A 12,382-nucleotide genomic window follows, 5' to 3' on the forward strand; every position below is an offset into this window, starting at 1 on the left:
TGACACAACTAGATTTTAACTATTTAACTAATTTACTGTCTAGTTTATAACCCAAAATGGGCATATATGGGCATGTTCATAAGAGATACCCCACTTGAGAAGAAAATATTATTTACTGGAAACAGGTTAGATTACTGTATTCCTAAAACACTAGCAAGGTAAACAGCAACTCGTTTAAACAATATACAGTGAGCCGGTCTGCAAGCGTTGATGATGTCATCATAGATGCTTTCATTTATTGATTGTGCATAGACATAGACACCTGACAAGACCCATATTTGCATGAGCACTATCCATTCATCTGATGAGGATACAGACCTTAGTGGCAGCATTGACATGTGCACCCTTCTCCAGAAGGAGGGAGGCCATTTCTGTGTGACCCTCCTGAGAGGCCAGGTGTAAAGGGCTCACACCCTGCTTGGTTAATGCGTTATTCTCTGCTCCATACTGCAACAGGGTAGAGGCAATATGGGTTTGGTTCTTCTTTGCTGCAATGTGCAGAGGTGTATAGCCATTCTGCAAATGGAAAGAGTAAAATAAACTCTCGGGCTATACATTGACCAATACAAATAAAAGCAAATCAAGAAACTAAATATAAGATTTTCTTTCTTGGAAGCACTCGTTGTAGCTCATGGTACCTTGTGCAAACATGTGCAACCTAACTCCCAGAAATTGTGAAAAACCAGATAATGAAACCGCAGCTTCTGATTCCATTGGAAAGCCCTAGTCGTTAGTATCAGTACCATTAGTAATGCATAGTATTATTTCGTAATCATCTAAAGATGATTTAATCACTGTAGGCTGCCAAGTCACCATACTTCTGGGTGCAGAGACTACCAGTTCATACAGATGATAAAGATGATTTAGACCAGCATTCTAAATTATATCTGTCATTCTGCAATCAAATAAGATTGTTACCTTTGCGGTTGCATGAGGAGAAGCCCCTTTATCCAATAGCAACATCGCCACCTGCTGGTTATCATAGTGAGTAGCTACATGTAGCGGTGTAAGACCATACTGTTTTAGAAAGATAGAGAGAGAGAGAAAATAGTGAATATATATATATATATATATATATATATATATATATATATATATATATATATATATGAATGCATTGCCAGGTACACAAAGAAGAAATAATAGTTTCATACTACATTACACTAACTATATATTTTGGATTTTCACCTTTCCGGCATCATCAAGAAGAGCTCTGCGCTGTAGGAGGAGTTTTGCCACATCTAAGCTTCCATACTTAGCAGCAACATGTAAAGGAGTGAAGCCTTTCTATAATGGTAATAATAAATATCTGTTGTTAATTACAACCCAATATACACAGTATATACAATATAACTGTTTATTAAATATTATTTTGGTGTCTGTGTGTATTTGTATAATTGACTGAGTCACATATCAGATGCCAGATGCAGTCCCACCTTTGTGGCTAGTGAGTGAGATGCTCCGGCCTCCAGCAGCACTGCAGCCGTATCCAACTGACCCTCACGGGCGGAGATGTGCAGAGGTGTGTATCCATTAGTGGTGGAGGCATCAGGATGAGCCATGTGCTGCAGTAGCAACTGTACTATCTCTATCTGACCCAGACGAGATGCAATATGAAGGGGAGTCTGATCCTCCTGAGGGGATTGAAACACAATCAGAAAGCGTGAGAGAGAGCAATAGAGAAATGGTTTATTCAAAGCCTCCATTTGTAACATTACATTGTTTCTGTACTGATTTACTATTACAAAGTTACTGACTCTATATAGAGGTTTATGACAATATGTTATGCATGAATATTGAAAATATTGTAGCGACTGACTCTGGCCATGGCATCCACTAGAGCGCCGTTCCTTAGCAAACATCGCACCACCTCCATCTGTCCTGCTCTTGCAGCCATGTGCAATGCTGTCTCACCACGCTAAGGACACACATGACAACAATTAGATCTACAGGAAATACACAGCTTTGTCTACATTGAACACATTATATGGGGTGTTTCTTTAACTTCAGGCACTTTCATGTCCCAGGGTTTGATGTTTATTTAAATTAACATATTTCGACTTTTTACTTTTTGTTTTATGGTTTAATTTATTTATTTTAATTTATTTATTTTAGTTTTACACCTTGTCCCAGACTCAGACTTTCAATATTAAATTATGAAAATCCATGTTTAAAGTCAAATGTTTATACCTATGATATTTTATACAAAGATTTTCATTTCATTTAAATATTTATAGAATGAAAATTATTTCTGTCACCTTTTCCAAACTACGACTGTCCCAGTGATTTGACAGTAATTTCCATCACACCAAACCATTTTTCCCCAAATAGTTTTTCAAAAGTTAGTATAGTTGTTTACCAAGTTGGCAGAGGTGTCAGTAAAGAAGAGCATGATTCCGATGAAATATGAGACAAGTTATGTTTGAGGAAAACAAAGCAAATTCAAGGTAAACACAAGGTAATTCAAGGTAAATAAATAAGCAGAATATTTTTATTGGCTCAGGTGGTAGAGCGGCTCGGCCACTAATCGCAAGGTTGGTATTTTAATTCCCGCCCACATGACTCCACATGCCGAAGTGTGCTTGGGCAAGACATTGAACCCCAAGTTGCTCCCCATGGCAGGCTAGCGCCATTGGTGTGTGAGTGTGTGTGTGTGAATGGGTGAATGAGTTCACAGTGTAAAGCGCTTTGAAAACCACTAAAGTTAAAAAAGAGCAATATAAGTGCAGACCGTTTACATCAATCTCCAGTGATACATATACACTGTTGGACTGTTGGTCACTGTTAGTAGACTAATTAAAAACAAACACACCAAAAAAACAAATGAGTGGGTGAACATTTTTTTAAACAAAACTTTACTTTCTTGAAGTTCACAGGGTTAGAAGTTGAATAAACACTCACACACCACAACTAAGAGCAACTGAAAGGCCGCAGATCCAACCCAAAAGTCTTCAGAAATACATTGAAATGCGTCATGTCCATCATGATGATTGTGTACTTACAATATTATAGACATCAGGTGAGGCTCCATTCTGTAGCAAGAGGAGGACGATATTGAGGTGCCCCATAAATGCAGAAACATGGATTGGCGTCAGGCCAGACTAAAGAGGAAGAGAGGTGAGGAGGTAAGAAGGTGAGAGCGAGAAACAATATCTGACTGTAGATTAGTAATGACATCTGGAATCACATACTAATGAAATAAGTCTCATGCTGCATTTCAGTCCTATAGTATAAAAGATTAGAATTAGAGCATCAGACTGCTTACCAAATAATGTAAAAAATAGTATGCCAAAAGTGCCCAGATGATACATATTTCCAGTAGATTTTAAAGTGTGCATCAGTGCAGGTTTTTTATTTTTATTATTTTAATATTCCACAATGGAAGCAGAGAAACCAATTAGTCTTTAACAATACTCTTACCTCAGTGATGGCTTGGATTGAGGCGCCATATTTAACCAGCAGTTCCATTACTTTCACTCTGTTCTTCTTGCAGGCAATATGCAGAGGAGTGAAGCCATTCTGACAAAAACACAATGAATAAATCACAATGAACACTGATTAATACTCAAACACATACACACATTAATTTTACAAGCTTTATTTCAAGAAAGAGAAAGAATTACCAGTGCTCTGGCATTAGGGTTAGCTTTCTTGTCCAGCAGTAATTTGGTAACTCTGTAGTGACCACAGTGGGCAGCAACATGTAGGGCAGTCAGGTAGTCCAGTGTGACATCATCAACAGGTGCCTTGTGTTGCAGCAGATGTTTCACACAGTCCACATGATCACCCTGAGCAGACATGTGCAGTGGGGACAGCCCGTTCTGTGTGTGTGAAGAGAATAACAAACACAGATCAATCATAAAAAAATTAGCATTGATTATCTTTCAATATTAGTACTAGAAGCAGATTGATGGTATCAGATGGTAATACTGTGGTACTTTGGTTCAGATTCTAAACTTTCAAATTATACCACATATGCCTGACTTCTATTTCCGGGGATTTTAACATTTTAATCTTAAACTTATTTTGCAATATACGCCCCTATTGAGTTCAAGGCTACACTAACAAATAAGTACCAAAATGTGCCATAGTTAAACCATGTTAGTTTGTACATGTACCATAGTAATACTGTAGTATTCTTTGAATTACCTTGGATGTAAATACCATGGTACATAAGTATGGAACTCATGCAGTGATTTATATAAAAGTGCCACAGTATTACAATCTGATACCATCACTATGCAAACTAAATAAAGCCTTAAAAATTCTGCGTCGCAAATGAGAACCACCTACAGGTGACAATGTAAAAAATATACAAATTCTGTTTTAAACACAGTACTTAAATAGACAAGTATTATGAAACCCTAAAAGAAATAGTACAGCACCTTAAAACGTCGACATGCTGTCTTGACACACTCACCGCACCATTTTTCAAAAATGGAGTGGAGTGGTGGTGACATAGTGGACTAAAGCACTGAACTGGTAAACAGAAGGTAAAACAGAAGGTTGTTGGTTCGATACCCACAGCCACCACCATTGTGTCCTTGAGCAAGGCACTTAACGCTCCGGGAGGATTGTCCCTGTAATAAGGGCACGGATTGTCCCTGTAATAAGGGCACTGTTATTCACTTTGGAAAAAACAATGTAAATGTAACTGTCTGGAAAAATGGAAATAGAAATGGTCAATGCATGTTTCGGAAATCCCAGTAAACTGCAGTTGTCAAGCCTCTTCTAAAAAAGCAGACCAATCTCAAATCTTCCTTTCATAGTTGAACAAATTCTTGAACTCAAATGGCTACTTGGACAATTTCCAGTCTGGTTTCCAACAGCAGCACAGAGACGGCACTTATAAAGTGTCATATTCCCTGTTGTCTTTTGTTTTTGTGCTTTTATGTTGAAGTTCACGTTTAGTTTCTGTTTCCTGTTAGGTTTTTGTAGTTCTTTGTAGTTTATTTTTATGAATGGTTTTCCCCTGATTATTTCTCATTCCCTGATAGTTTTCCTAGGTGTTCCTTGTTTTCCCTTGTGTATTTAAGGCCTTGTTTCCCCCAGTTAATTTGTCAGTTCTTGCATGTTTTGTTATGCTCTGTGCTAGGTTCCCTGTGTTTTTCTTTATTCTGAGTTTTCTTGTTTATTTTAATAAAGCTGCACTTAGATCCTCATTCTTTGCCTGCCTCGTCACAGAAGAACTGACCAAAGATGGATCTTGCAGCGGTCTTCCTCCAGTTGAGCCGAGCAAACCTCTCTATAATTGAATAATCTGTTCAGCACCATTGCCAGATGCACTGGATTTGCTGATAATCATTTGAAGTCCATTTACCAGATAGGCCTCCTTGCCCATGAATGGAAGGAATTGCCGGAGACGGGTGATTACACGTGGGAGGAGTACGTGGATTTAATTTTAGAGATGTTTGCTTCTGAGAGTACTCATAAAGAGCCAACGCCCATGCCTGCCACGGCCAACAAGCCAATGCCCACGCTTGCCACGGCCAACGAGCCAACGCCTGCCACGGCCAACGAGCTGGAAGTCTCGTCCGTCCCAGAGCCTGCATTGCCAACTTCAACCATCCGGAGGAGGAGGAGAAGAATAAAGCCTTCCACAGCTCCTCCCCCTGAGCCTTCCACGGCCCTGTCCCCAGAGTCCTCCACGGCTCTGCCTTCCACGGCTCCTGACCCAGTCCCCGTCCTGTGGTAGCCTCCTAGGCCCCCTGATCCAGTCCCCGTCCTGTGGCCGCCTCCCAGGCCCCCTGATCCAGTTCAACCTATATATTCTTCCACTAAGCCAAATTATGAAAAAGAACCAAGTTACGTACCATAGCTATGCAGACAACACCCAGATTTACCTAGCCTTAGGATGACTACAGCCCCATAGACACGCTGTGCCAGTGCATTGATGAAATTAACAGTTGGATGTGCCAAAACGTCCTTCAATTAAACAACAACAACAAGACAGAGGTCATTGTAATTGGCAACCAAGTCGAAATTCCCAAAGTGAACACATACCTTGACCCCAAGGGCCTACAGACAACAAATCAAGTAAGGAATCTTGGTGTCATTTTTGAGTCAGACCTTAGTTTCAGTAGTCACATCAAAGCAATAACAAAATCATCCAACTTTCTTCTAAACATATAGCAAGAATCAGATGTTTTGTATCCACTCAAGACTTAGAGAAACTTGTGCATGCTTTTATCACCAGTAGGGTGGACTACTGCAATGGACACTTCACCGGCCTTCCCAAAAAGACCATTATACACCTGCAGCTCATTCAGAATTCTGCTGGCAGGATTCTCACTCGACCCAAAGGATCTGAGCATATTACTCCAGTCCTTATGGCTTTACACTGGCTTCCATTTACATTTAGAATTGATTTTAATGTACTAATCGATCAATGGCCTAGGACCTAAATACATGGCAGATATGCTTGTTGAATATAAACCTAACAGACCTCTCAGATCACTAGTCAGTTAGAAATTCCAAGGATTCACACAAAACAAGGTGAGACAGCGTTTAGCTATTATGCTACCAGCTTACTGTTCTCCAACAGTAGTCACATTAAGTCCAGACTTAAAACACATCTGTTCAGCAATGCATTTATTCACTGAGCACTGTGCTGCACTTACTGATTGCACTGCATCATTTTTGTTCTGTATTCTTTTTCTTTTTATTCATTTTAATAATTTGCACTTTTAAAAAAATAATTTTTACTTTTTATTCTTATTTCTTGTTCTTAATTGGTTTTAACATTTATTTAATTCAGTAGTTTCTTTGTCATTTATATGTAAAGCACTTTGAATTGCCATTGTTTATGAAATGTGCTATGTAAAATAACTTGCCATGCCTTACATCAAATGAAAGCTCTCATCCTCAGGAATATTACTGTGCAGAATAGTTTATTATGTCAGTTTTGTACCACAGTTTAAATGATTATCAAATGAATGACAAAATGAAAATATGCTTCTGTAAGACAACAAAGACAACGTCTAATGTCTGCTGTGATCACTGCTTTTATAAGCCCCAAAGTAGCCGAAACTCCATTTCAGCTTTACCTTAGGTTGTTTTTTGACTTGTCTGTGAGCTTGCTTGGTAAAATAATCCAGTGTCCACAAAAAGTCTTGCAGATCTTTAGTAAGCATGTAAATGCATGTCATTCTCTGTACCTTGGTTCTTGCCAGTATGGGAGCTCCTCTCTCAAGCAGTATCTCAACTGCCTGGTCATGTCCACTCCTGGCTCCGCAGTGTAGCGGTGTCAGTCCATCCTGTTCATCACATAAAAGATGCAAACACAGACAGCGTATATGAAAACATACACTAAAGATAAGCATACACAATGTTTATTCAAATACCTTAAATAGTCTAAAAACTATGATCATTATGCACGGCTCGCATGAAACCATCTGTATAATAAATTACTTCATTTATTCATATGAATTATGACAAGAACTACTAAGTAAAGGCACTAGAGAGAGCTGTTGTTCAGACTTGTTTTATAGCATTATTAAAGCATTATGATGGAACTACTGAAATACTCACCCTAGTCTTGGCATCAATCTGAGACCCCCTATCCAGCAGCAGGGCAATCATGTTGGTATTTCCTCGTTTGGAGGCAACATGGAGAGGGGTTATGCCATTCTGGATAAAACATTTCATTTTTATGAAAGAACATGTAACCATACTTGAAATATAGAAGTTGAAACATATTGTACCACTACAGAACAACATTCAGGGGAAATTACTGTCAAAATGTTTTGCAAATAATTACTCATATAAAAATGCATTTTTTAAGATTAAAAAAAAAAAATCTAAAAAATGCTTACAATCAATAACGTCACATGAAAACACCTCTGATTTTCCCTTTTACAGATTAAATATATATTTAAATTATAAGGTATTTGTGTATCATAGTAGTACTCCCTTAGTACTGCCTTGAATTTTCATAGATTTTTATTTAAAAAATCATTAGACAAAAGCATCTTTTTTTACTGTTATAATCATAACTGAAAATCATAGGAACAGCTAAATAAAAATGTCCAGAAACATAACGATATTTAGAATTGGTAAGTAAAATTGTCTTGAAAATAATGTCACAGTGCAGAAATCATATTTTGTATTTTTCTTTATTTTTTTATTGATTTAATTTAAGGTTAAATATGACCAACATTTTCTTTACAGGTTTTGTGAGAATCACCCAAATACGAGGTGATTTTATTTTATAAAGGTGATTTTAGCAGTACATGATCATACCCTGGCTGTGAAGTCCACAGCTGCCCCTCTGTTCAGCAGCAGTGTAGCCACATTAACATTACCGTAGTGAGCAGCAATGTGAAGAGGAGTGAAGCCACTCTGTAAGATGAAGACAAGGGAGGGATAGTATTGGGATAACAAGAAGGAACAGAACAAGGGAAAGAGGACATACTGTAAGAATCTATGTAAGTGTCTGCAGAAGACTGATGAATAAAGATTTGTCTTTCATGATCTACCATGCAGCATTCCCATGAATCATCACATTTGTGCAAAAACTAAAGAAAGGAAATAATGTAAAAGTAAAGGAAAATCAATGTCTGGATTTCCAGCTTCTACAAATGGATCCATCTACTCCATGCACTTAGTGGGGGGAAAAAAGACCATGAATAAAATACAGTTAGAAACAAATAGATTTGATTTGTAATCAAAGGAATCATATATGAACACAATCCCAGTCTCATATGAGTCTTTATGAGAGAGATGAGAAGTTTCTCAGTGACAATGAAGTTTCTCAGTAACAATGAAAGAACAAAAGATGACAAAAGGCAACTAGTCACTACATATTTCTATAGATGAATATATACAGTATAAAGGAAATGTAAATATAAATATCTGTCTTACTGAGTTTGTTTGAAGGTGCCATTTTTGTCTTACCTTTCCATTCTGACAGACATGGTGCAATTTGAAAAACAGAATTAACAAAAAAAGTGCAGCAAAATGTGACAGAGACTTCTACATAGATAGTAAGAGTAACAATACTGTTTAGCATGAAAAAAGCATGCACTGTTAAAACGTGTTTCTGGAAGTCAGTTAGTAAAAATAATTACTTATGTTAAAACAAAAGGTTCAAGTAAAAATGAACCCAAAATAGCTTGAAATGTTCATTTAAGTTAAATCACCATAGAAAGGTGTATTAATGAACAAGAAACTCCCAAAAAGAGAAATATTTTTGAAGAAACAGGGTGCTGCTGCTAAAATAAAAACAACAATGTGACATGCACTACACCGTTTAAGAGGACAAGACTCTACTCTTCCCATGCACTGTTAAAGAAATAGTCAATGTTATGCAATACAGTAAGCATTATGAGAGCCAAGAAGGATGCAGGATTCTGCAGAGAGTCTTAATACCTCTGTAGTTCTGTTGACCATCATCTGGAGGAGTTGAACATGAGTAGAGGAAGAAAATATGGTATAGCATTTCAATCTTAAAGCAGGACTTCCGTAAATACAAATATAATCCAAGGATGATTGAAAAATGAGTAAGAGGTTACATATCACAGTCAATAGCTAAATATGAGATTGCTTAAAACACACTGTAAATACCTTTTTAAAAAGTAAGCTTCATGAATCAAATGTAAAAACTCTGATACCATAACTTTTTACAGTGAATGATTATCATATTCATAGATCATAGTATTTGCATGGAACTACAAGGTTTGAACTGACTGAATACAAAATACTATGGTATTACCATGGAATATGTCCAAATCATGATAGTTCTATAGTGCGATCTCTACAAGTCCATGATGTTACCAAGCTACTTATTCAAAAATATGGTAATACCCTTGTACCATGTTCTAAAAGTTATTACTATGATTAAAATTATATATTAAACCCTTTAAGCGCTGAAGGTGTTTTTAAAGATTTCCTGTATCAGTGGCATGCCCAAAATTAAAGGCTTGAAAAAAATACAAATATAAAAACCCAAAGAGGATAAATTGTTTGGTATAGTTTTAAAGACAACTTTAAAAAAAATTATAATATAGATTATGATCAGTTATGAGACTCTTGCCTTAGAAACAGCTGAAAAATTAACCTTTTTTCTTATTTTTCAACATTATATATATATCTCTAGGTGTGAATAAGGTAGCTCCAAACACTGCTTTTGTTTTGTTCACAATCATGTCAACAACTGTAACTAAGTACATTTTTGGGTTGATACGACAAAGCAATCAAAACTTATAGCACTACAAATATATTTTATCCTAGTGTCCAAAAACATCTCCAAACAAATAAAACATAATAATTGTAAATAAGAACTAATTACACATGTTAATACAACAATGACTAAAGGTATACTTTCTATCCAAAGCATGAAGCATGAGTAACAATATCTCATTTAGTTCCATTCTGTGTCATTTGAGCCATCATTGAGTCTGTGTCATGTACTTGGCACCATCTCCTGGTGGCCATTTGAATTTAGAGTGAACGATCCTCTCTGCCCATATTTGGATGACATCCACTTCTGGTTGCAATGATCTGAATACTAATACCAATGGTTTAGCATTCCATGATGCTGGTATCTACTACATCATTTCAGATGAAGTTATTTGATCCAGGAAAGCTAACTAATTTTAGCCAGATTGCACATTATGTGCTATGTGCACATTGGGCTTCGTGTGGATTATCAAATGATCTATCCATCTGATTACATATTACGATTACGATTACATTTTAATGGTATGTGATATTTTATGTTCCGTTAATTTTTTGTGAAGTTATAAGCTAAACGCAGCTTATAAGCAATGCCTGTTTACATGTAAAATGTATATCAAAGATATGTACTTAGCTGTAACTTGTAAGATTTTTGTCTGTGAGTTAAACAAATGGGCTGGTTGTATTCTACTCTTAGAGAGCTTTCCATCAGCATGTGACACATGGCTATTTGATCAGCTTGAAGTTTTTAACGATTACAATAATATGTACAGTGCAAAATTATTATACACACTTATATGTATACATACATATAAGTTATTAAAATGGAACACTTCTGATTTGTCTGCAAATTTCAAAGCACTTGTTCAGTTTTGGTCAACGCCTACATGCATTGTAAAGTAGAGCTTCAAAGCTTTAAAACAATAACTATTTTGTGTTAATCTAGATCAGGGGTCAGCAACCTATGGCGCACGTGCCAGCATTTGCACACGGAGGGGTACTCACTGGCACACCAACAACGGTGAGAGAGGAGTAGAATATTTTATTCATATGAAATTCGGCACCTGCACTTCAATCTACATCTTGATGTAATCCTTCCTCATGATCACACAGCATGTTTTTATGAGCTGTATTGGAGGCTAAACAAAAAGTTAAAATGTGACGAGGCTGCAGTATACCCAACAGAATTGTGCAGCACATGCAAGCCAATCGCACGCCGGCAGTCCTTCACTTTCGGTTAATCGCGTGAGTAAACGCGCCTGCTTTGCTTTGGTCAGGCTGCGCGGATGAAAGCCTACATTCCATGTTTCATTTGTTTCTTTTTGCTTTCAGAACAACACATCATGTAATAAGGAAAACTATTAATTCTTAAGATTTTCAACCAAGCATACAGGTACACTGTCCTCAAAACAAGGTCACATTCAAAATTACATTAAAAGATTAAAAGAGAAAACATAAACCCACATAATGGAGTCCAAAAATCTGAGTCTATTCAAAGTATAAATTAAATCTGGAAATACCATTTTAGGATTTTGCAGGTGCAATTACTTGCATGCTAGTGAGTACCCCTCTGTGTGATTGTTAAACATGTATGACATAATATAAGAAATATTTACGATTCCACACAATTTCGTGACCAGTAATAAAATAAGCCAATTTGTGACATTAACTAATTTTGTACAAAAGGACAGGTTTACTTTCATTTAAGCACTTTCACAAGATGTTCTGTGAAAATTCACATGCAAGATTTTCACATGCAGGATATGCACACATTTTTCATAACTGTTATGCTGGCAATATAATTTGTAATGAAAATAAAAAAAAGCAAAATAGAAACATTTTCACAAGTGGACATAAACCGTGGTTCATGTCTCAAAGACTACCATGTCCAAAAAAACATGGTACCAAAAGAACCATTATCATTTCTCATTAACTCTCTCACCTTGGACTGGACATCAGCATTATGGTCATTCTGGAGCAGCAGAGCAGCAGACTTGGTGTCATCCTTGCGAGCAGCGATGTGAAGCGCAGGCAGGCGGACTTTACCTTTGGTGTCATGCTCCAGGAGCAGAGAGACCACCTGATTATGACCCTGCTGTAGAGCAATGGCCAAAGGAGTGAAGCCATCCTAAAGACCGAGAGAACGTATAGACAAAGATTAGTACAGATGAACAAAATTTTACGCTCAGACCAGCCTCAAAAGAGG

At 37.0% G+C, this 12,382-nt stretch overlaps 1 protein-coding gene across 1 annotated transcript in view; it reads right to left on the reverse strand.

The window, feature by feature from the left end:
• Positions 1–12,382, reverse strand: part of LOC127643740 (ankyrin-2-like) — a 91,493-nt gene that overhangs the window by 56,749 nt on the left and 22,362 nt on the right. The window contains exons 6-19 of the mRNA XM_052126596.1: positions 12,119–12,304; positions 9,370–9,393; positions 8,896–8,904; positions 8,242–8,340; positions 7,531–7,629; positions 7,158–7,256; positions 3,624–3,821; positions 3,421–3,519; positions 3,003–3,101; positions 1,820–1,918; positions 1,437–1,634; positions 1,189–1,287; positions 919–1,017; positions 319–516 (exon numbers count right to left, since the gene is read on the reverse strand). Of these exons, the coding sequence (XP_051982556.1) occupies positions 319–516; positions 919–1,017; positions 1,189–1,287; positions 1,437–1,634; positions 1,820–1,918; positions 3,003–3,101; positions 3,421–3,519; positions 3,624–3,821; positions 7,158–7,256; positions 7,531–7,629; positions 8,242–8,340; positions 8,896–8,904; positions 9,370–9,393; positions 12,119–12,304 (1,605 nt within the window). The remainder of the gene's footprint in view (positions 1–318; positions 517–918; positions 1,018–1,188; positions 1,288–1,436; positions 1,635–1,819; positions 1,919–3,002; positions 3,102–3,420; positions 3,520–3,623; positions 3,822–7,157; positions 7,257–7,530; positions 7,630–8,241; positions 8,341–8,895; positions 8,905–9,369; positions 9,394–12,118; positions 12,305–12,382) is intronic.

Source organism: Xyrauchen texanus, chromosome 5, assembly GCF_025860055.1.
Source record: "Xyrauchen texanus isolate HMW12.3.18 chromosome 5, RBS_HiC_50CHRs, whole genome shotgun sequence".
In the NCBI taxonomy this organism is placed as follows: domain Eukaryota; kingdom Metazoa; phylum Chordata; class Actinopteri; order Cypriniformes; family Catostomidae; genus Xyrauchen; species Xyrauchen texanus.